Genomic DNA, 25,622 nt, shown 5'->3' with positions numbered 1-25,622 from the left:
GCCATAGTGGAGACCGTGGTGAAGGCGGAAGGAAAAGAGTGCCCCCACGGCACAGGCCCGCCCGCGGATCGGTGGGCCCCGATCGCGGGCCAGGCCACCGTGGGGGCACCCCCCGGGGCCAGATCACCCCGCGCCTCCCCCCCCCCCCTCAGGACCCCGGAGTCCGCCCACGCCGCATTGTCCCGCCGGTAAGAGAGGTGGTTTGATTCTCGCCGGCGGGACAGGCATTCCAGCAGCGGGACTTCGGCCCATCGCGGGCCGGAGAATCGCCGTGGGGGGGCCCGCCAACCGGCGCGGCACAATTCCCACCCCCGCCGAATATCCGGTGCCGGAGAATTCGTCAACTGGCGGGGACGGGATTCACGCCAGCCCCCGGCGATTCGCCGACCCGGCGGGGGGTCGGAGAATCCCGCCCAATGTCTTTGTGACAGAGTGCACCTTGGCTTCCTGAATGAAGCTTGAGGTCAAATCGTGTACTGAGGCCATGAGCAGTAAGGCTGAGCCTGACATTGTGGTCAGTTGCAGGGGTACAAGGGTGCGTGACAAAAGCCAAAGATTACGGATTCTGTATTCCCAATGTTTAACAGAGTACATCCATGGAATTCCTACCGTGCAGAAGGAGGCCATTCGACTCATCGAGTCTGCACGGACCCTCTGAAAGAGCGCCCTACTCCCCCGTCCTATCCCTGGAAGCCTGTCTAACCTGCCCACGTTTGGACACCAAAGGACAATTTAGCATAGGCAATCCACCTAACCAAGCAAGTCGACGAGCAGACTGACGCATAAAGCCATCAGCCAAAGAGTCATTGGACTCGAAACGTTCGCTCTTTTCTCTCCCTACAGATGCTGCCAGACTGGCTGAGATTTTCCAGCATTTTTTCCTTTATTTCAAAAAGCCATTTGTTTGGCTCAACACTTCAAGGATTTTGTTCCCTTTTATTGGGTGAGGACATCAAGTGGGTAAATGGAGTTGAGATACACAGCAGCCACATACTAACTGAATGTAACATTTTGTTCTCCTTATCTCAGGATGCCCTTACTTTGTGCAGCGAAGGTTTACCAGACTGATTGCTGGAATGGCGGACTGATATATGAGGAGAGATTGTGTCGGCTAGGATTATATCCGCTGGATTTTAGAAGAATGAGGGGGGTGGGGTCGCATAGAAACCTGTGAAATTTTAACAGGATTAACAGGGTAGCTGCAGGAATGATGTTCCTGATGGTGGGGTGCCCATGGAGGTCACAATCAAAGGATACAGGGTAAACCATTTAGAACTGAGATGAGGAGAAATGTCCTCTCCCAGAGAGTTGTGATTCACTATCACGGAAAGCAGTTGAGGCCAAAATTGTTTGAATGGGGGAGAGGCGGGGGGCGGGGGTGGGGGGGGGGGGGGGGGGGGGTGGGGGGAGGTTGTCCGCACTGTTTCTTGGAGGCGGGAGGCAGCCTGCCATTGGCTCGCAGCAGGATCTTCTGGTCCCGCCTCAGTCAGTGTGATTCCCCATTGCCGGAAAACCGTTTGGGTGCGCTGTCAGCGGGACAGGAAGATCCTGCTGGCGAGAATGACAGGAAAATCCACCCTCGCACCCCCTGCAGCCCAATATGCTTTCAAGAAGGAGATATAGCACTTGGAGCCAAAGGGATGAAAGGATATGGGGGGAAAGCGAGGACAGGTTACTGAATTGGATGATCAGCTATGATCATAATGAATGGCGGAGCAGGCTCGAAGGGCCGAATGGCCTCCTCCTGTTCCTATTTTCCATGTTTCTACGTTTCTAAATATCGGTGCATTGTTGGAAGACCCTCAGCCTTGTGGTGGCCCAGAGGGAGGGGGCGTCAACTTGACGAAGGGTCGAAGGATCGCCTGATACCTCGTGCTGTGCACAGGAGTTGATTAGAGGGCATGCAACACCCCAGAACGGATCATTGGCCAAATTAAGAGTAGTTGTTTCTCTGGTTTGGTCTCAGTACTGAAATTGTCTGATTCAGGCTGGTTACTGCAGCAAAACCCATGATTAGGACACAGCGGGAGAAGTGCAATCCCTGATTGCACCGTTGCATCAGTTGTAGTAAAACACTTTACAATAGCCTGCATTCCAATTAGAAGCTACTTGTGGATGGTCAGCGAGGTGATACTAATCTCTGAAAGACTCACACTATGAAATCTTGGTTTAAATTTCAAGATGTTGCTGTCAAACTCTTAGATCCAGCGCACTAATCACTCACTGATGGCAACAAGTTAGGGAGGACTTGTATTCTAGAATAGGCACCTCAATCCTAATGGAAATATTGGGCTATCATTGATGTTTCAGTCAGTTCCCCTCCCTATCCATTGTGTTCATGCAACCTAACCATATCTAATAATTCAGGCCTTCCTAACATCACTGCAGTCTGAACAATGTGCAACCCACGAAAGCTGCTTCAACAGCACCTTCCAAACTGACAGTTTCTATCACCTGGAAGAGCAGCAGGCAGATGGAAACACTACACCCTGCTGGTTCCAGCCCAGACACCACCTCGACTCGGAAATCGCAGAATCATAGAATCTCTACAGTGCAGAAGTTGGCCATTCGGCCCATCGAGTCTGCACCGACCCTGTGAAAGAGCCCCCTACCTGGGCCCAATCCGCCGGTGTGCTTTCAGGTAACGGAAGGTGACTTAATCATTGGCTCCGTGAGGTCCTGGTTAATGCTCAAAAGTATACTCGTAGGCCACTAGGAACAACGCCCACTGCTGAATTCAGGCCGAAGCTATTGGGGATACTGCCTTATCTTATTTGCAAATTCCTAAAAGCAGCTTATGATTTATACTAATGAAGTGGCGGGTGTATACTTATTGGTGAAATTCTTTAATGCCATAAATGATGGCCAGGCCTTCCTTTTCTATCTGTGAATATCCCCATTCCGCATCATGTAAAGTTCTTGATACATATCCAATGGGTCTCTCAAACCCGTCTCGCGTTACGTGGCATAATTTAGCCCCAACTCCAGGTTTAGCACAGTGAGGTAAACAGCTGGTTTGTAATGCAGAACAAGGCCAGCAGCGCAGGTTCAATTCCCGTACCGGCCTCCCCGAACAGGTGCCGGAATGTGGCGACTAGGGGATTTTCACAGTAACTTCATTGAAGCCTACTTTTGACAATAAGCTATTATTATTATACGAAGTGGAATTTTTCATTGAATCAAAATGGACGAATAAACTTGAAGATTGAAGTGCCTGCTGCATTTGATCGAAAGCTTCTTTTTGTGGATTCTTCCAGTACCATTTTTGGTGCTTCTTCAACAATACATGCAACAGAGCTAGCAATGTTGATAGGCGGGGGAGGAATTGTCCGCAGTAATTAACCATACTGCGCTGTAATGTTCTATGTTCTATTCCCAGGAAACACCTGAGCTCTGAGATGTTCTTCGGGACTGTTGCTTCTTTAATGGCTCTCACTTTACCTCCCATTGGGGGTATTTCTTGAGCATCCGCCCTGTATCCAAGATAAACGACCTAATTCGTCTGAAAGGTGCACTTTCCTCTCTTCAGGCACTCTCCCGTTTCCTGGAATCTCTTTAAAACTTCATCCAGATTTTGCCAGATGTTCCTCCTCAGTGGACCCTGTAATCCGGACATCATCAAAGTAAACAATAACTTCAGGAAACCCTTTCAGTAAGCTTTCCATCGTCTGCTGGAAGATGGCACAAGTTGACGAAGCCCCAAGGGTAAACATATATATTGATACAGCCCCTTGTGGATGTTTATGGTGACATAAGTTCTCATCTAGTTGGTAGGCGTGGTTCAAGCATAACTTAATATATATCAGGCCCCTAGCCATCTTTGCATTCAGGTCCACTATTTTGAGTATGGGGTACAGGTTGTGGTGGACTTCTTCCAATTAACCACAGGAGACTCAAGGATAGGATACAATAGCTTATTCATGTTTCAAGTATGGAGGTAGCTATCCCAGGGAAACCTCTCGAGAAGCCCCCTTCTCTGATAAAGCTCTCACAGCTCTAACACAGCTCTCACAGGAGAGCATTCTAAAGCCACCCTCTCTCCCAAGTCACAGATACAGACTGCTATGCAGTAAGTTGGTGCGCAGAATATTGTTTTAAAATTCCAATATTGCCTACATATGTTTATTATTAAACCTTCATCCAAAGGCTTGTCTGTAATCCAGCAACTCTGTTCTCCAAACAAGTAAACAAACTTGCTGTTCAGTTCTGCCGATATTAGTTCCTTGAGGTATAGCTTTCGACTAACATATGACTTTACTCTAATGCAGGGGTGTCAGATCTATTCCCCCATTTACTAAACCTATTAATTCACTCTTACAGTACCTGTCCAACTTCACAGCTTGATTCACCGTTAATTTATAATCTCCATAAATTCGGATTTTTTTGTTGGGTTTAACTATCGGTGCCGCCCACTCAGCAGGTTTGATGATGCCGAAATCTGCTGATCGCCGCAATTGTGTTTCAACGTTTTTCATCAACGCGTAAGGCATGGCCGGGCCACGCCCGAAACAACCTTGGCGCAGATTCTGGATCTTCATGTATCCTAGATCGTAGTCCTTTCATCTTTCCAATTTATTCTTGTAATACTTCTTCACACTTCATTAAGATCTCATTTGGGCCCCCTCCTTTAACCTTAAAGATCTCCAATCATTTTAATTTGTGATGAATAAATTTTATCTCCCGGAGCTAATCACGTCACATCATGCTTGGTCCCTGGCCTAACACCACAATCAGTGAAATCTGTGCTGACTGCTGCATATAACTCACAGGTTGTAGTTCCTACTGTCTTTGTAACCTTTCCAATATATTTGTGCCTTCAGTGGCCACTTTACCCACACCCATCAAACCCGCTGTGATTCTTCCCACTTCTGTACTCAATTCACTACCTGAGCCTGAGCCTGATCCTATGCTCTTGTTTCTGACACCATTACTACCCGTTTTTTCCTGCCCTAAACTGATGGACTTCAAAGCTTTGTTCATCTTGTAACTCTTGGGTGCAACCCTTTACAGCACTCTCGATTGCTGTCGCCATTTCTAATTCCTTCCTGAAAGTCAATTCAGACTCAGCCAACAGTTTATTTTGTATAGCTACGCTACTCACACCGCATACTAGCCGGTCTCCTAGCATATCATTTAAAGCTGATCTAAAGTCGCAGCACTCTGCAATCTGATTTAGCCTGGCTACAAATGCTGCGATGTTCTCCCCTGGGGCCCTCCCCATCAAGTTTAATTGATATCTTTGCAGTGTAATTGTGGTTTTAGGGTGATAATGCCCCTTCACTAGTTTTACCATCTCTGCAAGCGACTTAGTATCAAGAGCAGTCCGAGATGTTAAACTACGAATCAGGTTATAATTCTGGGTCCCGCATGCAGTAAGTAAAATGACTTTCTTTCTATCCTCCCCCTTTCCTCCATTAGCCCTGAAAAAATGCTCCAACCCCCAATTCTCAATAGTCAGGTCGAAGGCTTCTCACTTCCCGAAGAGAGGCATGCTTGTTCCTTCTTCCTCAGGCCTTGAACGATCTGATTCACTTTACAGTTTTTTCATGACCCTCCAGCAGAATTTCTCGCTGCTAATAAAGTCGGTCTGATTTACCTAATCGCCAATCAAGTAAAAGAATGATTAGTGAACACCAGTTAGTATGTTGTAATGGTATATTAACAAATGGTATTTATATAGAGTCTTTCATGATGTTATCACTATGAGCTTTAGGATCTCCTCTGGCTGCAAAGGCCAGCGCTCTGCACCAAAACCCCGGTGCCATTTCCTATTGGGTGATGGGGTCACATGATCCTCCCGATGTATTGCCGTTAAAGAGGCCAGCAACTACAGTTAGCCACCTTCTTCACTCCAAAGTTGATCTTCAAATTCCTTGCCCTTTTGTCACTGACACCAATGATTTCCAGCTCCACTACTGCTCAATCTCTATTCTACATTTCCGTTATTTCCAGACTCGATGGCCTCCCAACCACCGTTTTGAACTTGATCCAACATAATCTCCAACGTGCTCAAAAAACTCTTCTCACCTACATCCTTTCTTGCTCCTCCTTACCCTTGATGACCTGTACTGTCCTCGATGTACCAAGCTCCCTCCTCCTTGCACAACCCTCCTTCCACATTACCCCCCTTGTCTTTATTAGGCCATTTGCCCCTCAGACCCCAGCCTCACCTTGGGGTCCAACCCTGATCGAACTTCGGACCTGTATTGCGGAAGCTACATGCGACCCGCAGCACAGACCTGTCCAGATAGGCGCTGCAGTGCAGCACGGGAGAGGGTGGGGTGGGGGTGGGGGGAGTGGGGGGGGTGGGGGGGTGGGGGGGGGGTGGGGGGGGTGGGGTGGGGGGGGTGGGGTGGGGGACCCCGGTACCCCCCAATCCCAGGCGCAGTGAATTGACTCGGTGACACAGGAAGATCCATGGGTCCAGCAGCACTGTGTTGTCCATGAAGACCAACTCGGCATGGAGTTGGAGGCAAGAACTGGTTTGCATCGGCGGCGTGGTGAACGGTATGATGAGTGACCCGCCATTAACCCGCCAGTGGGATTTTATGCTGGTGGGTTTCCGACTTTATGGCTCCCACCAGATTCACTGTGTCCGCCCACCACCAAACCCGCCATGGTTTGAATGGCGGAGCAGACGCGATGGGCCGAGTGGCCTAATTCTGCTCCTGTGTCTTATGGTCTTATTCCACCCTTCGATTTCTATTCTCAGTCGACTTTTTCGAATATTCTCAAATCTTTTAAATGTTGATTTTAGAATCATAAAACTTTGCAATATTGAAGGAGACCAGTCAGTCCATCAGGCTTGGTCCTATTCCTGTCCTTTCCCTGTGTATTTTGCAATTTTTCTATTTTCCCCGCTTCTGGCAGCAAGTTTATAATATCCTAACGGCCCTTTGTTAAACAAAAACTCCTAATCTCTCTGATTCACCGACCATTCAAAACCTTGCATTTGTTTGAATGGAGCCTGTTGGTAACGTGCCTAAGCTAAGAGAATTTAGTCAGAGGCCAAACGTTTTTCCAAAATGTTGCTGGTGTGTCAATGGAGAATATGATTATCTCTGCAGTTATTTATTATGTTTTTTTGTTTTTCCCTTGTTATCTGCTGCAACTCAATTATATTCTGTGTGTGAGAGATTCCACTTATTGGCTCCGTTTCAAATTGAAGAAATTATCTCTAATGCCTGCTGTTCAGTGAAGTTGGTGTACTGTGTTATTGCTTCAGCGCTGTGTGCTTCAGTAGTGCAGTCGGTTAGCGCACGGTACTTATACAGCAGTTATTACTTCAGCATCTCGAAACTCAATTGTATCCTCTGTCTGTGATGATCTGGGACCATAAAGACCATTGATGTGCAATGCAGGTTTGACAATGTGCAGATGACTGACTTGCAATGATGCAAACTTGTAAGGGCCCTCCTTGTTGTTTCCCTTATTTCCCATTTCTTTTATTTTGCTGTTACCATTTTTGATCCATGGAAGCTTGATGGACATATATCTTTAAGTCGAGCAGAGGAAGTGAGGAACTCCAAGTTAAAAAATAGTACATTGTGCCAGCTTTCGAACAGCAGAACTCAAGATATTTTGGCACCCAACAGAACGGACGGACTCGGTTGATCGATTGGCTGGTGGTCAATGGATTGGCAAAAGGCCGTATTTTGCCCGGTAACAGGCGGTGATTGGGCCTTACCCAAGTGGGATGGTTTTCAAAGAACCAATGAATGGACAGTTTGGGTCTTGGATGCTCAGTGAAGAAACTGTGAGTCTCTCTCCCTCTCTCGCTCTGTGTCTTTCTCCAGAATAGCTGCATAGCTGCTGCATTTCTGACCCAACAGAGAACCTGGATGAAACTACAGTGAAAACCATTACTGACTGAAAGCAGTGACGTCGAGCAGAAAGGGTAAACCATAGGAATGTGTGCCCGAAGACAACATTCTGAAATAAGAATACTGATCATTTTTACTTTCATCTTTCTTTTTACATCCTTTTTTTCCTTTGTGTTTGTTTGTCTGTCATGTGTGGTGTGTGTCTGTGTGTGTATGTATGTGTAGAGGGTAGGGACAAGTTACAGAGGGGTTAGGAATTATATAATAGTTAATTAGTTGTATTGCTGTCTGTTGAATTATATTATTGTTATTAATAAAATGAATTGTGTTTAAGTTTACAAACCTGGTGACTGTATGGGAGCATGGTAGCACAGTGGTTAGCACATTTGCCTCACAATTCCAGTGTCCCAGGTTCGATTCCCGGTTTGGGTCACTGTCTGTGCGGAGTCTGTGCACGTTCTCCCTGTTTCTGCGTGGGTTTCCTCCGGGTGCTCCGGTTTCCTCCCACAGTCCAAAGATGTGAAGGTTAGGTGGATTGGCCATGCTAAATTCCCCTTAGTGTCCTAAAAGATTAGATGGAGTTACTGGGTTACAGGGAGAAAGTGGAGGCATGGGCTTAAGTAGGGTGCTCTTTCCAAGTGCCGGTGCAGACTCGGTGGGCCGAATGGCCTCCTTCTGCACTGTAAATTCTATGATTCTATGATCACAGAACTCCCAGTTTCATTCCTGTTCTTGAACTGCAGATTTCATGTGGCTGACCCAGTTAACAGGATGATGGTGGTGGGGATTCGAAGAGGGTACTGAATATCAGGAGGAGGCAGTTGGAGTTTCTCCTGTTTGAGGTAGCTATACTCTTGCCTTTGTGCGGTGCGAACATCACTTGACACATATCAGTCCAAGCATGAATGTTGGCCAGGGTTGGCTGCCCTGTACCCTGGCTGTTCCAGCATGTGAGGAGTTACAATGGTATTGAATACTGTGCAATCATGGGCAAACATCCCAACTGCTGTCCTCATCGATGAAGAAACTGAATACAGCTGAGCTTAGTAATTCCTGCAGCGATATCCGAGGGCTGAGGTGATTGGCTTCCAAAATCCACAACTATCTTCCTTTGTGCTAGGTTTGACTTCAGCTGGTGGAGAGATTTTCAATGATTCTAAGCGATTTCAATTTTACACTCTCTCCTTGATGACACAATTGGTCAAATAATGCCTTGATGTCCAGAGCAATGATACATACCTCTCCTTTGGAATTCAGTTCTTTAGTGCTTGTTTGAACAATGGCTGTTTTGATTTGTCCTGCCTTTTGTGAATAGGTCTTACCTGGGCATTTATCCACCTTGTGAGGGAGATTCCATGTTTATGCTGTTCTGAGTCAGCTGGGCTACAGCGTGGCTAGTTACGGAGCAGAAGGCTTCACTATTACAGTGGGATGTTGTCAGGGCCTGTAACCCCTTGCTGCATCCATTGCACTCAATCTTCTCTTGATGTGTTGTGCAATGAATTGATTGAGCTGTCCTCAGGAGAAGGCAAGGGTGCATCATCCATGTGGTGAAATGCATCATTGTAAATACACAAGGGGTTAATGTAGGTACACTGCAATAAATAAACACTAGAGGGAGCACCAGAGACATTATGACACACAGACATACAACCAATAGGTCAGTAAGATAGGACACAACCAATGGGCAGTCAAGACACACCCAGAGGTGACACTATATAAAAGGACAGGGCACACATGCTCTTTCTCTTTCCATAGGCAACACTCAGAGAGACAGGGGCAGATCAGGAAGCATCACACTCACCGCATGGATTAGTGCAGACTGGTTAGCTAGATTGAGTTACTATAGTAAGATTAGCAGGAGAGTCGAACTCAAGTAGGAGAATTGTTAACTGTTCAATAAATGTGTTAAAGCTATCTCCAAGTCTGAACTTTCCTTTGTCAGAGTATACAACAAGGAAGCAGCTTATGCTACATGAAGAAGCATAACACAACAATCCACTTGCCGCTTCTGGCTGATGATGGTTGTAAATGCAGCAGCCTTGTCTTTTTCATTTGCGTGCTGTGCTCCAGCATCAGTTCATCGAGCCTTCCCATTCCATTAGCTGTTTAATTGTACACCGCCAATCATGTCTGTTTGTTGTGGGAGTGCAGAGTTTTTAATCTGTGTATTCATTTCAGGATAGATTTTGTCTTCTGCATCCACTCTTTAGCATATGTGTAGATAAAATATATCATGGCTAACAATGGAGGAGTCTGCGAAGTTGGCTGAAAAGTACGATTATGAGATTGACCTTGTCAGACTGTTGCTTCGTTGGTCTGTGGGCAGCTTTCTCAATGTTGGCACAAGTTTCCTCATGTTGATCAGTAAGACTTTGCAAGATAGGTCATTTATTTAATAGAATTCCCGAACAGTCACTGAGGGATTTGAACTCTTGGTGCTAGATCATTAACCAAGTCATCTGATTACTAGTTCAGCAGCATGACCACTATGCTACTGTATCCCTGTACACGCTGCATAGGGAAGAACAGTCAATGGACAGATTGTCCCAGAAAACCTCAAGCATTTGAGATGACTTGAGACAGAAATAAACAGGAAGGATACATAGCGACATTCAAGTGACATAAACCTTAAATAGCAATCAAAACTTGCTTTTAGCATTGTGGGCTAAATAGCTGGCTTGCAATGCAGAACAATGCCAGCAGCATTGTTACAGGAATTGTTCAATTCCCGTACCAGCCTCCCCGAACAGGCGCCGGAATGTGGCGACGAGGGGCTTTTCACAGTAACTTCATTGAAGCCTACTTGTGACAATTTGATATATATCTATTATATAACTAACAGAAAACATACTTTCTAAATGTGAAAATTTGAAGGGAGAAAGAATTTGCACATAAATCAGACTGGATGTTACAGGCAGGAATATTGCTTAGTCCTCACCGCCACCACGATCCCCACCCCCCACCCCACTACAAAAGACAGCAGCATAACACCCTATTTTAAAAAGGCTCCCCCCTCGCCAAAAACACACCTGGGGGGGGGGGGGTTGTAAAATAGCTTCCAATAATGTATTATACAACTTCAGACCATTTCAAAATGCTTCACATTTGTTGAGGAACTTTGGAAGTGCAATTTCTGTTGTAATGTTGGAGAATGTGACAGCCAATTTTCACACAAGTTCCCACTTGACAGCGATGAGAGGCTCTGTTTTAGTGACATTGATTGAGGAATAAATGACGGCCAGTATCGTGGGAGAAATTCCCAGTTTTTAATCTTTGAATACTGTTACCTTCCATTGCAATTGACTTTAGAGATCAGACAGAAGATCCTAGTTTGACATCTAATCCAAAAGATGGCACCCCTCCATGCAGAGCTCCCGCAGTACCAGAATACTGAATGAAGCATCAGAATAGATCATTTAATCAGTTGTGGGATTTGGACCCTCAACCTTCTAACTTTGTTTTGCGAGTGCCAAGGCTGGCACATCGGTGAAGCCTTCAAAGGTCATTAATATTACAAGTTTTTCTATGTACGCGTACTGCACCTTAGGAAACAAGAATTGATACGGGTATCTTAGAATGCACTTCATACTGAGGAGCCTCCTTTAACCTGTGTGGTTTTTTCTGTTGTCGGGCATCACTATGTTTGACACAAGCTCAGAGACCTTTCTGCTTCTTTTACTGTTCGTTGGACCCTTTGCTTTCCACTCACAGCTGCTGAAATCCCTCCCCATCACCAACAACAGCACAGCTCCAGGGCAGTGCAAAATACACTTGTCAAAGATCAAACTGTTTTGTTGAGATTGATAGGGCTACAAGACAGCTTATTTTTCTATATTCTGTCCAATTGCACATACACCGCTGTCAAGGTCATTGACAATGTGTTTTTTTTCAAATGCACATGTTCGACAAGCAACAGCAGGCAGTGATGCTTGCAGATATTATTGAACCAAAAAAGAAAGTCCATCTTCGCACATTTGGATCCATCAGGATGAAGCAGTTTCTTTTCTGTCAACACAAAGTCTAATTGCCACACGGATTTCCGAGCTCTACAAGTATTGCAACGGAGAGCGGCACTAAATCTCGGTTATGCAAACCTGGGTATCCTCAAGCAGCAATTAATTTGCCACCGTGTACATTTACTGTCTCCCTTGGCAATGGGCATTTGGGTCGTTTTGAGCTAGCTAATTTGAGGATTCAGTAGAAGTGTTAGCTGCTCACAAAACTAGCTGCCAGGAAAACATTCACTCAATTCAGTACAAGTCCAAAATGAGCTTGCTCGCAGCTGAAAACTACACCCTAAGAATGTCAAGAATGCGACAGACAAAAAGGTTGGCCAATATGTACATTGTGCAAGTATAGCCAGTAGTAAATCAGTATTAGTAATTGTTCAACAGTCCTTCTTCATAATGCACATTTCCTAACATTCTGTGGTCTACTTACTTACTTATTTACTTACTTACTTATTTATTTATATATTTATTTATATAATTGTGTGTTCCTAAATTCCCTCCAAATTATTTTGTTAATCTGGAGTGAGAATACTGCACTCCATTGGATAAATTTATGGTTTAGAAAAGAGCAAAGAACAATATAGCACAGGAACAGGCCCTTTGGCCCTCCAAGCCTGTACCGGTCATGAGACCAACCTTGGCCAAAACCCTCAGCACTTCCTTGTGCCGTATCCCTCCATACCCATCCTATCCATGTGTTTGTCAAGATACCTTTTGAACGGTGTTAATGTATCTGCTTCCACAACCTCCCCTGGGCACGTGTTCCAGGCACTCACCACCCTCTGCATAAAAACCTGCCTCACACACCTCCTCTAAACTTTGCCCCAAAGACCTTTACCCTACAATACCCCCTGGTGACTGGCCCCTCCACCATGGGAAAGAGTCCCTGCCCATCCACTCTATCCATGTCCCTCATAATCTTGTAGAACTCTATCAGGTCATCCCTCAACCTCCGTCGTTCTAATAAAGACAGTCTGAGTCTATTCAACCTATCCGCATAGCTAACACCCTCCAGACCAGGCAACACCCCGGTAAACCTCCTCTGCACCCTCTCCAAAGTCTCCGCATCCTTCTGGTAGTGCGGCAACCAGAATTGTGCGCAATATTCCAAGTGCAGCCTTCCAAGATTCTATACAACTTCAGCATGACTTGCCAGTTTTTCTACTCAGTGCCCCGTACAATGAAGGCAAGCATTCCATATGTCTTCTTGACTACTTTGTCCACTTGTGTTGCCACTTTCAAAGACCTGTGGACCTGCACGCGCAGACCTCTCTGACTTTCTATATTCCTATGAGTTTTGCAATTTAGGGTATATTTCCCCTCTATGTTAGACCTCCCAAAATGCACTACCTCAAGAAGGTTTACTTTTTTTTCAGGCTCGTCAAAACCCACTTTGTACTGAAAGACTATCTTATAGGTTGATTTCTCCTGGTATCTCAAAACACCGCTTTACCAATATTTCGAGGGAAGTGAGTTGGATGATTTAATCAGTATTACTGAAAGTACTGGTGCAGTCACAGCTTTTAATTGATGAATACAATTTCCTTTGTGTGAAAAAGTCATCAAGGGGATGGACAAAAGGCAAAAAACATCACTGCATGGAATCAGTTCGCGGCCAAAGTCTGACACGACATTGTGACAGTTGACAAAGGAAAATTGAATGGGAAACGTTGACACAAAAGCACAACCAAGAATGATATCACAAAATGAGGTTTGTCAGTAAAAGGTGCAGGCGCTGGCTATATGGCGCTCATGATAAGCTCTATCAAATGGAAACCAAGTGGTGGAATTTAATGTGCTCCTCTATTTGGTGGCAGGGTGCATTTAATCAGAAGGGTGTACGACGGTTGGGGACACAGTTGGGGACACATACCGTGGGCAGCAAGTGATTAGCACTATGGCGTCAGAGCGCCAGGGACCCAGGTTCGATTCCCTGCTTGGTCACTGTCTGTGCGGAGTCTGCACATTCTCCCCGCGTCTGCGTGGGTTTCCTCCGGGTGCTCCGGTTTCCTCCCACAGTCCAAAGACATGCAGGTTAAGTAGATTGGCCATGTTAAATTGTCTTTAGTGACCAAAAAAGATTGGGAGAGGTTGTTGGGTTGCAGGGATAGTGTGGAAGCGAAGGCTTGGGTGGGTCATACAGACTCGATGGGCCGAATGGTCTCCTTCTGCACTGTATGTTCTAGCTCTAGTTGATTTCCTGCCTCCACCTTGATTAAGTTCTTGGCGGGAAGGCCTGCAGAGATCCTTCCCACTCTGCTACCAACTGAGGCTCTTAAATGGCCAATCAAAGCTCACCTAAGAGTCACTTCCCATCACTACTGGTATTAACGCAGGGGTGGGCCGAGTGGGGGTGGGCTCAATATACGGACAGCACAACTAGCAACCCCATGTGGGGACTCGGTGCCTGACTATGAGACCAGTAACAGGAAGAGGGCCCCAATGATAGCTTGCCCCCTGCCCTTGCTGTCTCTGATTGGCCAGCAGCCCTCGGTGTGTGGGATTGCCTCCCTTGGAGTCCTTGATCTTGGCAAGATTCTCCGCTGCCCAGTTAAATGCTGGAGTAGCACTTGATTCGGTGACGGAGGGTGGGGACTCTTGTCAATTCTCCAGAACCCCATTGTTCCCATTGAATACCACCCAAGAAGTGGTCACAGTTACAGTAATTTTAATAGTTTGCATCTTCTTCTGTTTGTAAAGAGCTGAAGGTTTCCTTTAATGGGATGATCTAATTCAGGACTATTTTTGTATAAATTAACCCAGATTTCAACCTCACAGAGGCGCACAATAGCCTCATGTGTTATTGTTATTATGGAAGAGGAGGATAGGATGGAGCAAGCTGAGTCGGGGGCTGCCTATGCTGCAAAGGGAATCAGAGCACAATTGAAACTCTCTTCTCAGCAGCTCAAGCTATATTTGATAGCAGAGTTGCATCTCCTTCTCTCCCACTCTCATTGAAAGGAATATTCCCTCAACCCTGTGCCCAACCTACCACGTAACATTACACCTGTCCTCTTTCCCCCGACTTAACAGCATCAACAATCATCACCTAATTCAGTTATTGCACAGAAATCTATGTACTCTTACCCATATCACTGTCTCCCTCAAGGAACAAAGTCCTCGGTAAAAGATAACAACGACTTAGATTTATATAGCACCTTTAACGTGGTTAAATGTCCCAGGGCATTTGCCAATGTATGACACTGAGCTACATCAGGAGATATAGGTCAGATGGCCAAAAGTGTGGTCAAAGGTGTAGGTTTTAAGGAGAGTGTTAAAGGAGGGAAGCAAGATTGAGTGAAGGAGAGGTGTAGGGAGGGCATTCCAGACCTAGGGCTGAGGAAACTGAAGGTACGGCCACTAATAGTGGAGCAATTATAATCGTGAATTCTTTGTCCATAGACATCTGTCCGGGATTCTCCGACCCTGCGCGGGTCGGAGAATTCCCAGGGGGAGGCGCAAATCCCGCCCCGACGCCGGCTGCCCTATTCTCCGGCGCCGTTTTTCAGGGGCCAGTGGGATTCCCGCCGTGCCGGTCGGGGACAGTTGACAGCGGCCCACCCGGCGATTCTCCGGGCCCCGATGTGCCGAGTGGCCGGAATGTTTTGGCCAGTCCCGCCGGCGTGAATTACTCAGCTCATGCAAGGCGGGACCTGGCAGGTAAGTGTGCGGGGGCGGTCCTTGGGGGGGCACGGGGGGATCCGAACCCGGGGGGGGCCCCCACGATCGGGGCCTACTGATCTGCAGGCTGGCTGGTTCCGTGGGGGGCATTCTTTCCTCCGCGCCGGACCCCTGTAGGGCTCCGCCATATTCCCCGAGGGCCGGGGCGGAGAAGGGAACCCCCGCGCATGCGCGGAAATACGCCGGGCGGTCCGTGCATGCGGGAGATAACGCCGGCCATTCCGCGTATGCGCAAACACGCGCCGGCCCTTTGGCGCCGGCTGGAGCGGCAGCAACCACTCCGGCGCCAACCTAGCCCCCGAGAAATTGGAGAATTCCTCACTTTCATGGACTGTTGATGCCAGAGACGTTGGCGCCGGTTCTCCCGCCGGCGTGGGGACTTAGTCCCCAGAAGGGAGAATCCCGCCCATGAAGACAGAAGGGCAGGTTAAAAGGGTGTTGAAAAAGGCATATAGGACACTTCCCTTTGCCTATCGAGGCATAGGTTAAAAATTGGATGGTCATGTTGGAGTTGTATAGAACTTTGGTGAGGCCACAGCTGGAGCACTGTGTGCAATTCTGGTCCCCACATTATAGGAAGGATGTGATTGCACTGGAGACTGTGCAGAGGCAATTCACCAGGATGTTGCCTAGGCTTGAAAATGTAAGTTATGAAGTCTGAGAATGCGCACGGACAGATTCAAAAAGAAGCTTCTTCCCTACTATTACCAAACTCCTGAATGACCCTTGTATGGACTGAACTGATCTCTTCAAACATCTTCTCTACTGAGTAGTACTGCATGCTTCACGCGATGTCTGTGTCTGTGGATTAATATTGTATGTTCATGTATGCCCTATGTTTTTTTCCTGTGTGAATGATCTGTCTGGACTGTACACAGAACAATACTTTTCACTGTACCTCAGTACACATGACAATAAAACAAATCCAAATCCTAATCCAAAGTGAGGTTGGATAGGCTTGGGTTGTTTTTGCTGGAGCAGAGAAGACTGAGGGCGACCTGATCGAGGTGAGTAAGATTATGAGGGGCATGAACATGGTGGATCCCCTTAGTTCCCCTTAGTTGAAGGGTCAGTTACGAGGGGACACAAGTTCAAGTTGAGGTGCACGAGGTTTTGGGGGGAACTGAGGAAAACCATTTTTACCCAGAGGGTGGTGACGGTCTGGGACGCGCTGCCTGGGAGGGTGGTAGAGGCGGGTTGCCTCACATCCTTTAAAAAGTACCTGGATGAGCACTTGGCACGTCACAACATTCAAGGCTCTGAGTCACGGGCTTGCAAATGGGATTAGGTCGGCAGGTCAGGTGTCTTTCATCCGTCAGTGCAGACTCGATGGGCCGAAGGGCCTCTTCTGCACTATTATTCTGGGATTCTGTGAATGTACATGAGGCCAGAATTAGAGGACAAATATCCCAGAGGGGTTACTTGACTGGGTCAGATTACAGAGATAGGGATGGGCAAGGCCATGGAGGGTTTCGAAGACAAGGATGAGAATTTTAAAGTCAAGAGGGGGGATTTATCCGTTCGCGGGATCCTCTGATCCACCCGCAGCGCACCCACGCCCGCGGATTTCCAGACAGCGTGGGGTGACGACAATGGGGAACCGCGGGACGGAGAATCCCGCCCAAGATGTTTCTTGACCGAGAGCACGTGTGATCAGCAATGTGATGGGGGAATAGGGCTTGATGTGAGTTAGGACATAGGCAGCAGAATTTTGGGTGACCTCCACTTTATGGAGTGTTGAATGCGGGTGACCAGCCAGCGGGACGTTGGAATAGTAATGTCGAGAAGAAACAAAGGCATGAATGTGGGTTTCAGCAGCAGATGAGCTGAGACAGGAATGAACTGGAGCAATGTTAGAGAGGTGGAAATAAGCTCTCTCAGAGATGGCTTGAATATGAGGTTGGAAGCTCATGTTGGGGTGAAAGATGACACCAAGTGGCTTGATCCCAGACAGTTGGCAGAGAGAGGCATAGAGTTGATAATTCGGGATTGGAGTTCATAGAATCATCGAATCATAGAATTTACAATACAGAAGGAGGCCATTCGGCCCATCAAGCCTACACCGGCTCTTGGAAAGAGCACCCTACCCAGGCCCACATCTCCACCCTATCCCCATAACCCAGTAACCCCACCCAACACTAAGGGCAATTTTGGACACTGAGGGCAATTTAGCATGGCCAATCCACCTAACCTGCACATCTTTGGACTGTGGGAGGAAACCGGAGCACCCGGAGGAAACCCACGCACATACGGGGAGAACATGCAGACTCCGCACAGACGGTGATCCAAGCTGGGAATCGAACCGGGACCCTGGAGCTGTGAAGTAATTGTGGTAACCACAATGCTACCGTGCTGCCCGAGTTTGGCACACGCACTGAAAACAATGACTTCAGTCTTCCCAATGTTTAACTGGAGGAAATTTCCTGGGGTCTGGATATTGGATCGGCAGAATGATAATTTAGCAACAGTGGAGGGATTGTTAGAGGTAGGGCTGAGGCAGACCTGGGAGATATCAGCTTACATGTGAAAAGGAATGCGCTGCCTTCGGATGGTGTTGCCAAGGGGCAGCATGTTAATCAGAAATAGGAGGGGGTTCAAGGATAGATCCTTGGGTGCCACTAGGGGTGTTGGTGTGGGAGCAGGATGAGAATCCATTGCCAGTGACTCTCTGACTAGGATTAGATAGATAAGAATGGAACCAGGAGAGAGCAGCCCCACCTAGCTGGATGATAGTAGGGAAGCATTGGAGGAGGCTGGTGTGAGCAACTGTGTCAAATGTAGGTTGAGGATAAGGATGAAGATGGCTAGGGTTTTGCGACTTTGATAGAATCTATTTTGGTACCGTGGCAAACCAACACAAGCCAAATTGCTTTTTCCCAACACCCTGGGCTAGATTCTCTGTCTCTTCACGGCAGCGGGATTTTCCGGGCTGGCTGCAGTGAACGGGAGACTTGACTGAGCACCATGGGCTAGATTCATAGATTTGGAGGCTAAGTGCCGACCCCTCGTGGGAACTGTGGCATTTTCCGATGCCAAAATTGGCGCCAATCCCTCACCGATCCTGCGACCAGCGAGGGGCTAGCAGCCGCGCAAAATTCCCGGCTGCACCCATGACAAAAACAGCTGGAGAATGGCCGGGTCCATGGCCGCGCATGCGCATGGCGACGGCCTACAGCGGTCGTGCCGTAAAACATGGCGCCGGCCGTGCGCCGACCCCGACCTGCTAAATACAGGGTCATGGGACTGAGGTGGATAATTGCTGGACGGAGTTCTTCACTGTTCCCTGCTCTTGGTGCACTGAGGGGGAAGGCAGGCATTCCTGACTTGTGGTGCTGTCTTAAGAGACAACAGTAACAGGAAGGCCAGCCTTTTAGCCATCACCATTCCACCTCACCCTGCACCTGCGTTGCCGCTGGCCAGTGGATTGCCCAGTCTAACGGCAGCTATCAGATCTCAACTGCTGTGCTTCAGCAAGGCACCTGCAACTGGGTCACTATGAACTCTGACACCATCGACCTCTCAGACCTTCCAACCGGATTATTTGCTCTGCCTTTAACAGGATGTAAGAATTCAGGTGAACGCCAGGCATTTTGATAAAGGAGAATCACGTCAGCATCAATATTCTTGGCATTTCAGAAGTAGTAATAACAAAAAGGCGTGTGTTTTTCTGCCTCTCTCTTTCCAAGCATCCACAGTTCTTGACACCTCCACTGCAATATCATAAGGTGTAGCTTCCTCAGAAAAGAGGCTTGAAAGATGATTATTGCTATGAGGTTGTTTGCGCCCGCTGTCAACCTGAATTGATGAAACTGTCACTGCATGCTCATTGCTGACAACTTCAAAAGGTTTGACCGACTTTGGATCCATTCCTCTGAAGACGTTTGTGTGGATAAATAAATACCAGCCATGATGGTAAACCCTCGTGCCAAACATCAAAAAGAGGTGTTCTTGCAAAATCCTGCCAGCAGTGAGGTCTCGTGTCTCATTCATACAGAAATATATGTACAACGGTCGGAGTTTAAATCTTGGGACAGCAGACTGAGGGGGCGGCCAGCTGGCGCAGTGGTTTGCACTGGGGCTGCGGCGCTGAGGACCCGGGTTCGGATCCTGGCCCTGGGTCACTGTCCGTGTGGAGTTTGCACATTCTCCCCGTGTCTGCGTGGGTTCCACCCCCCACAACCCAAAGATGTGCTGGTTCGATGGATTGGCCGCGCTAAAGTGCCCCTTAATTGGGAAAAAGAAAATTGGGTATCTAAATTTATAATTTAAAAAAAGGACAGCAGACTGCGAAATGCAACTGCTGTTCCTCTTTGAGATTTTTAGGTTGGTCTCAGTTAGGGTATTTTTAATCGGTAATATTTTTTACTTATTATCTGCAGTTAAAGCTGCATAGGACCCTGAGATGATGGTTGTGTGATGGACACGTTGATATGGATTTACTTAAAATGGACACTTTTTTTTACGGGCTGCAAACATGACACAATCATTATTGTTCAGAATGAAGGTGGTATGAAGTCTTACAACACCAGGTTAAAGTCCAACAGGTTTGTTTTGAATCACAACTTTCGGAGCATAGCTCCTTCCTCAGGTCAAATCTGTTGGACTTTAACCTGGTGTTGTCAGACTTCTTACTGTGCTCATCCCAGTCCAATGCCGGCATCGCCACATCAGAATGAAGATGATTGGTTAAGTCCCCTGTCAATCACATATGGAAGTCAATGAGTGAATGAGATTGGATATATGCACGTAGCTTGTCCTATATAATGATCTCCACTCACTGCATTTTGCCTGAGAAATAATTCTGCTTTTATTGGGAGATTGTTTGAATAGACTCCTCTGTTTGCCAAGTAAACAGTTGCTGTTTGCCTTGTTAATAGTTTGTTGTTAAGCCCTGCCCGACAGTCAACTCATTGGCTGACGCATTAGTGTCAATACTCACTCACCCCTTGCTGGAGCTAATCCACTAATCCATTCCTGTGACAATATTAAAACATGATGCGTCGGGGCCGGCGCATTGAAGGAGGCCACTGCGCATGCGTGGATCCCGCGGCACCCAGTTCACGCCGGGATCGGCAGCTGGAGCGGCGCGAACCGCTCCAGAGCCATGCTATCCCCCTGTAGGGGCCAGAATTACTCCTGGCAGTGGCCCGTTCACGCCGTCGTAAAACGCGACGGTGTTTACGACGGCGTGGACACTCTGCCGCGGGATGAGAGAATCCCGCCCCCAAGACGTGAACTTTGTTTCTCTCTCTCTCCACAGATTCTGCCAGACATGTTGAGTTTTTCCAACACTCTATTTGCAATATCGGGAGAACTGCCCTGTTCTTCTTTAAATGGTACTGTTGGATTTTTTGCATCTCTCCCGCGAGGCGAGTCGGGGCCTTGGCTTAGCATCTCATCTTTAGAAATGGCACCGACAATGTTGTCAACTCCTTCACTGCCGCAGAGATGTGCGATTCCGGATTATGCAGTCAAGTCTTGAGTGTGGGATTCGTGCTCAACAAGAATGCAAGAATACATTCATGTTTGTCATGAGGCGTTTTGCCTCTGTCTTTTTCTCATTCTCCTCGACCCCCAGGCTGAGCATGTGCTCCTTAATCTCACTCTCTGAAGCCTGACGTTGCGAAGCCAAACTGCACCAGGTTCAGTGGTTGCTGTGTCGCAGACTTTACCCCCACACGGCCACTGATTCAGAACATTCGGAGCACACAGAACTGGCGGTGACCAAGGTGAAGCACGGGTTGGACCATCTGACACAAAATCTGTGCAATCGTTTTCCAAGGTTCTCAGCATGCCTTATCGGAGCTGTGCCAGCTGCCGTTGGCATTTCATACCAGTGTTGAGGACTGGCTTTCTGATGCTGCTATTTTCCACTCAATTTCCCTCCGAATGCAAAGATAAGCTTGTGATATCTAGACTCCAGAGGTTACATTTCAAGGAGAAGTTCAATTTTGATTTGATTTATTATTGTCACATGTATTTGTATACAGTAAAAAGTGTTGTTTCTTGCATGCTATGCAGACAACGCATACCGTGCATAGGGAAGGAAGGAGAGACTACAGAGTGTAATGTTACAGTAATAGCAAGGGTGTAGAGAAAAGATCAACTTAAACTAAGGTTAATGGGTGATATGATCGCTTTTCAAGACATAAAGGGGAACTGAAAGGGTAGATGGAGAAAAACTATTTATGCTGCTTAGTGAACCTAGGAAAGCTGAACAAATAGGTTGAATTTTCCCAGTATTGTGTTGGTGGGAGTGGAGGCACGGTGCTGGGAACATGCAGGGGACCATGTCGGGACGACTTCCAGGCGCACGCCATCCCCTGGGGAAGTTTCCAAAGAACGGCCTGGGAAGCGAATCGCCTGCCTGATCCATGTAAGCAGACAGGTTATCTCAATGGTTAAGGCCATAATTGGGCACATTTGGGTCGCTGCTGGCAACCATTGCATGGGGAGACACCCATTGCCACAGAGACGGCCCCATGACAGTCCAAGGGAGTATTAAAGCCAGAGGCTCCATTCCCAAAGAGCGGGCAACAAAGACTGCTCTCACAACCCAAACAATCCAATAAGCAGCATGCAGCTTCCGATAAGAGGGGCCAGCTGGTTTCAATCCTCTGAAATATTTAATTATTCCTGTACCTCTAGATGGCTCCACCTGGGGTATCCACCTGGGCTACTACCTGTCTCAGCAGCATCCATCTCCCCCAGCCCAGCTGCCAAAGCTCTGGGACTGTCGTCCCTCTGCTTCTTGGCAGCTGCATTGTTATTCATTCAACGGTGAGTGTACAAGTGGTCAATTAGCAGGCCGCCTCTGGGGAAACAGCCTCGGCGTTCTGGGCCGGCATGGGCCGGCTCGAGATCGCTATTTGTGCTGGACGCCAGATTCCTGAGGCCTACGGAAAAATCCTGGCCCTCGAGCCAGACCTTTCAGGAGTGAGATGGGAAACGCGTCTTCACACAATGAGTGATAGAAATATGAAACTTGCTTTTACAAATGTCAGTTGATGCCAAGTCAGTTCATTTTACATCTGAGATTGACACATTTTTGTAATAAGAAATAAGGGAAAAGATACATGGAGTCAAGTTACAGATCAGCCACGATCTACTTGAATAGTGGAACAGGCTTGAGGGATCGAAAGCCCTGCTCCTCTTGCAATGTTCTTGTTGATCATTTTTAACAGCAACCTCCTAAGTCTGGGGGATGAAACAATTGACAAGATGAATATAAGACCTGTGTCAGCATGCAGATAACTGACAGCCACAATTATTGAAATAGCTACAGGAATTTCAATTGTCATGTGAGAGTACCTTTAAGAAATGGGTGTTTAAGAAATGTACCTTTAAGAATTGGGTGTTTACTACTGTAGTGATGTCAAAGAGTGGGTGGAGGCTGTCAGCTTTTTACTTTTGTTTTAGGCTGTTTGCTGCAGGGTGTGTTTTAGTTTCGTTTTCAGTGTTGGAGCTGAAGCCAGACCAAGCATGTGTACTGCTGTTCTCTCTGCCATTAAAGACTATCTCTTGATAATTTCATTAATTTAGAATTATAAATGTTCTCAGTAGCGAATGGAAACCTAATGTGCTTCTGTTAAAAGGTGTTTCTTTTGTCTTCTGGGTGTTGTTTGGGAAGTTATTAAGGATTACTTAGTGTTGTATTCTTTGGGGGTTGTATTTGAATTGATGGTTGCTAAGATGTTCACTGTATGTTTTAAAAAGGTTAACTTGAGTTCATAGAATAAACATTGTTTTGTTTCAAAAAAATACTTTTCCATTTCTGCTGCACCACACCTGTAGAGTGGGCCGTGTGCTCCCCATACCACAATCTATTAAAAGTTGTGGGTCAGGTGAACTCCATGATACACTTTGGGGTTCTCTAAACCCTGGCCCATAACACAATGGACAACCAATGAATTGTCTTTTACCAACTGAACCTCATTGCTCGCTGCTAAATTTTCTCAATCTGAAAATTACGTCTATTGGAGAGAGAGAGCAGAGGGAAGCCAGTGATATCTGCAGCTGATCAAGTGTTTCTCCGTTCCCTTCCAAATCTGGTCTCCTACCTTCTCCCAATTTTTGTATCTCCACCAATGGCAGCCAAGTCTTCAGTTGTTAATAGAATAGAATAGAATTTACAGTGCAGAAGGAGGCCATTCGGCCCATCATGTCTGTACCAGCCTTTGAAAAGAGCACCCTCCTTATGCCCAAGCCTCCACCCCATCCCCATAACCCAGTAACCCCACCTAACCTTTTGGACACTAAGGGGCAATTTAGCATGGCCAATCCACCTGACCTGCACATCTTTGGACGGTGGGAGGAAACCGGAGCACCCGGAGGAAACCCACTGTAATGACTTAAACCAGGCCTTTGAGATTGGTCAATTGGAATACGAGTTGCCTGATTAGTGGGCCAATCAGGGAATCTGTTCTCTGTATAGAACAGGGAGTGTCAGATCCTCTGCACTCTCAGCCTAGACGGCAAGCTGAATCCACCTGGTTGCACTGCTGTTGTTTTTGTTAATAAAAGGGATTCTGGTGAAGGGACATCTGCCTCTGTGGATGTATTACACCGACGCAGACACGGAGAGAGAGTGCAAACTCCGCACAGTCATCCAAGGTCGCAATTGAACCTGGGACCCTGGAGCTGGGAGGCAGCCGTGCTAACCACTATGCCACCATGCCGCCCCCAGCCTAATATCTGGACTGTCGTCCCTAATCTTCACCTCTTTACAGCTCTCTCCTTCATTAAAACAATCCTCACAATTGGGCAGCATGGTAGCACAAGTGGATAGCACTGTGGCTTCACAGCGCCAGGGGCCCAGGTTCTATTCCCTGCTGGGTCACTATCTATGCGGAGTCTGCATGTTCTCCCCGTGTCTGCGTGGGTTTCCTCCGGGTGCTCCGGTTTCCTCCCACAGACCAAAGACGTGCAGGTTAGGTGCATTGGCCATGATACATTGCCCTGAGTGACTAAAACGGTTAGGAGGGGTTACGGGGATAGGGTGGAAGTGAGGGCTTAAGTGGGTCGGTGCAGACTCGATGGGCCGAATGGTCTGCTTCTGCACTGTATGTTCTATGTCCATGTCTAATCTATCTCTCTGACCAAAATTTCAGTCTCGTGCCCTGGAATCTCCTTATGTGGTTCAACGTGATTTTCTTTTTTACTGACGCTCCTGGGAAATATTGACTGTTTTACTCTTACAGGCCCAACTGTATTACTCTTGAAGGCGCTATGTAAATGCAAGTTGCTGTGTGTTTATTTTGTTGAAGGTTGCAGCAGAGGTGAACTGTATTTTTCACACTGTCTTTCCTCCGCCTTTCTTTCAGCCTGTGACCTGATGAACCAAGGCATTCTGGCCCTCGTCAGCTCTATTGGCTGCATGTCAGCTGGGTCCCTCCAGTCTCTGTCAGACGCCATGCACATCCCGCACCTCTATATACAAAGGGCCACATCTGGATCGCCAAGGAGTGGCTGTGGCCTCACCAGGACCAGCAGGCATGAAAACTACACTCTGTCCGTCCGCCCCCCAGTGTATCTGAATGAAGTTATTCTCCTTGTGATCTCAGAATTTGCCTGGCAGAAGTTCATCATTTTCTATGACAGTGAATATGGTAAGTAGTTGCATTAATTAGTACTATAATATAGTTTCATTTCAGTTTACTTGTTACAGAGACAGACACCATAGATGCGGTTCTCCCATTTTCAGCCTCAGTGCTCCTGCCAGCAGTGAATCCAGTCTGCTTCCAGCTGGTGCTAGGAGCAGTGCCGATGTGCCATTCACTGGCACTTAGAAAATATTTTTCCGAGGATCGGGTTTTATGTTGGACCTGAGAGGGGTGGAGCCTACACTCGCTGACATGTCCCGCTCCTCAGACATTGGGGCACCTCAATCGCACAATAATGTTGCAGACCCCCCCACCCCCACCCCAGATTGCTAGCAAGGCTCCCCCACCCCCACAGTCACTTCCATGCCCCCCCCCATCATTCCTCTCTCCCCCACTACAGTACACCCATCAGTCCCCTCCCTCCCCCATGCAGTCCCCACCATCAGGACATTCCCGTCAGCCCTTCATCCTCAGTCCCCTCTCTTCAACCCCTCCCCTCAGTG

The 25,622-nt window shown here is 47.4% G+C and overlaps 1 protein-coding gene across 2 annotated transcripts in view; it reads left to right on the top strand.

Annotated features, from left to right (window-relative positions):
- grid2 (glutamate receptor, ionotropic, delta 2) overlaps positions 1-25,622 on the top strand; it is a 1,370,357-nt gene that overhangs the window by 842,862 nt on the left and 501,873 nt on the right. For both annotated transcript variants that reach the window (XM_072495324.1, XM_072495323.1), the window contains exon 3: positions 24,841-25,125. In XM_072495324.1, coding sequence (XP_072351425.1) covers positions 24,841-25,125 — 285 coding nt within the window. The remainder of the gene's footprint in view (positions 1-24,840; positions 25,126-25,622) is intronic.

The sequence above is a fragment of the Scyliorhinus torazame genome, chromosome 3, assembly GCF_047496885.1.
Source record: "Scyliorhinus torazame isolate Kashiwa2021f chromosome 3, sScyTor2.1, whole genome shotgun sequence".
Classification (NCBI taxonomy): Eukaryota; Metazoa; Chordata; class Chondrichthyes; order Carcharhiniformes; family Scyliorhinidae; genus Scyliorhinus; species Scyliorhinus torazame.
This window is presented reverse-complemented; position numbering and strand designations above follow the sequence as displayed.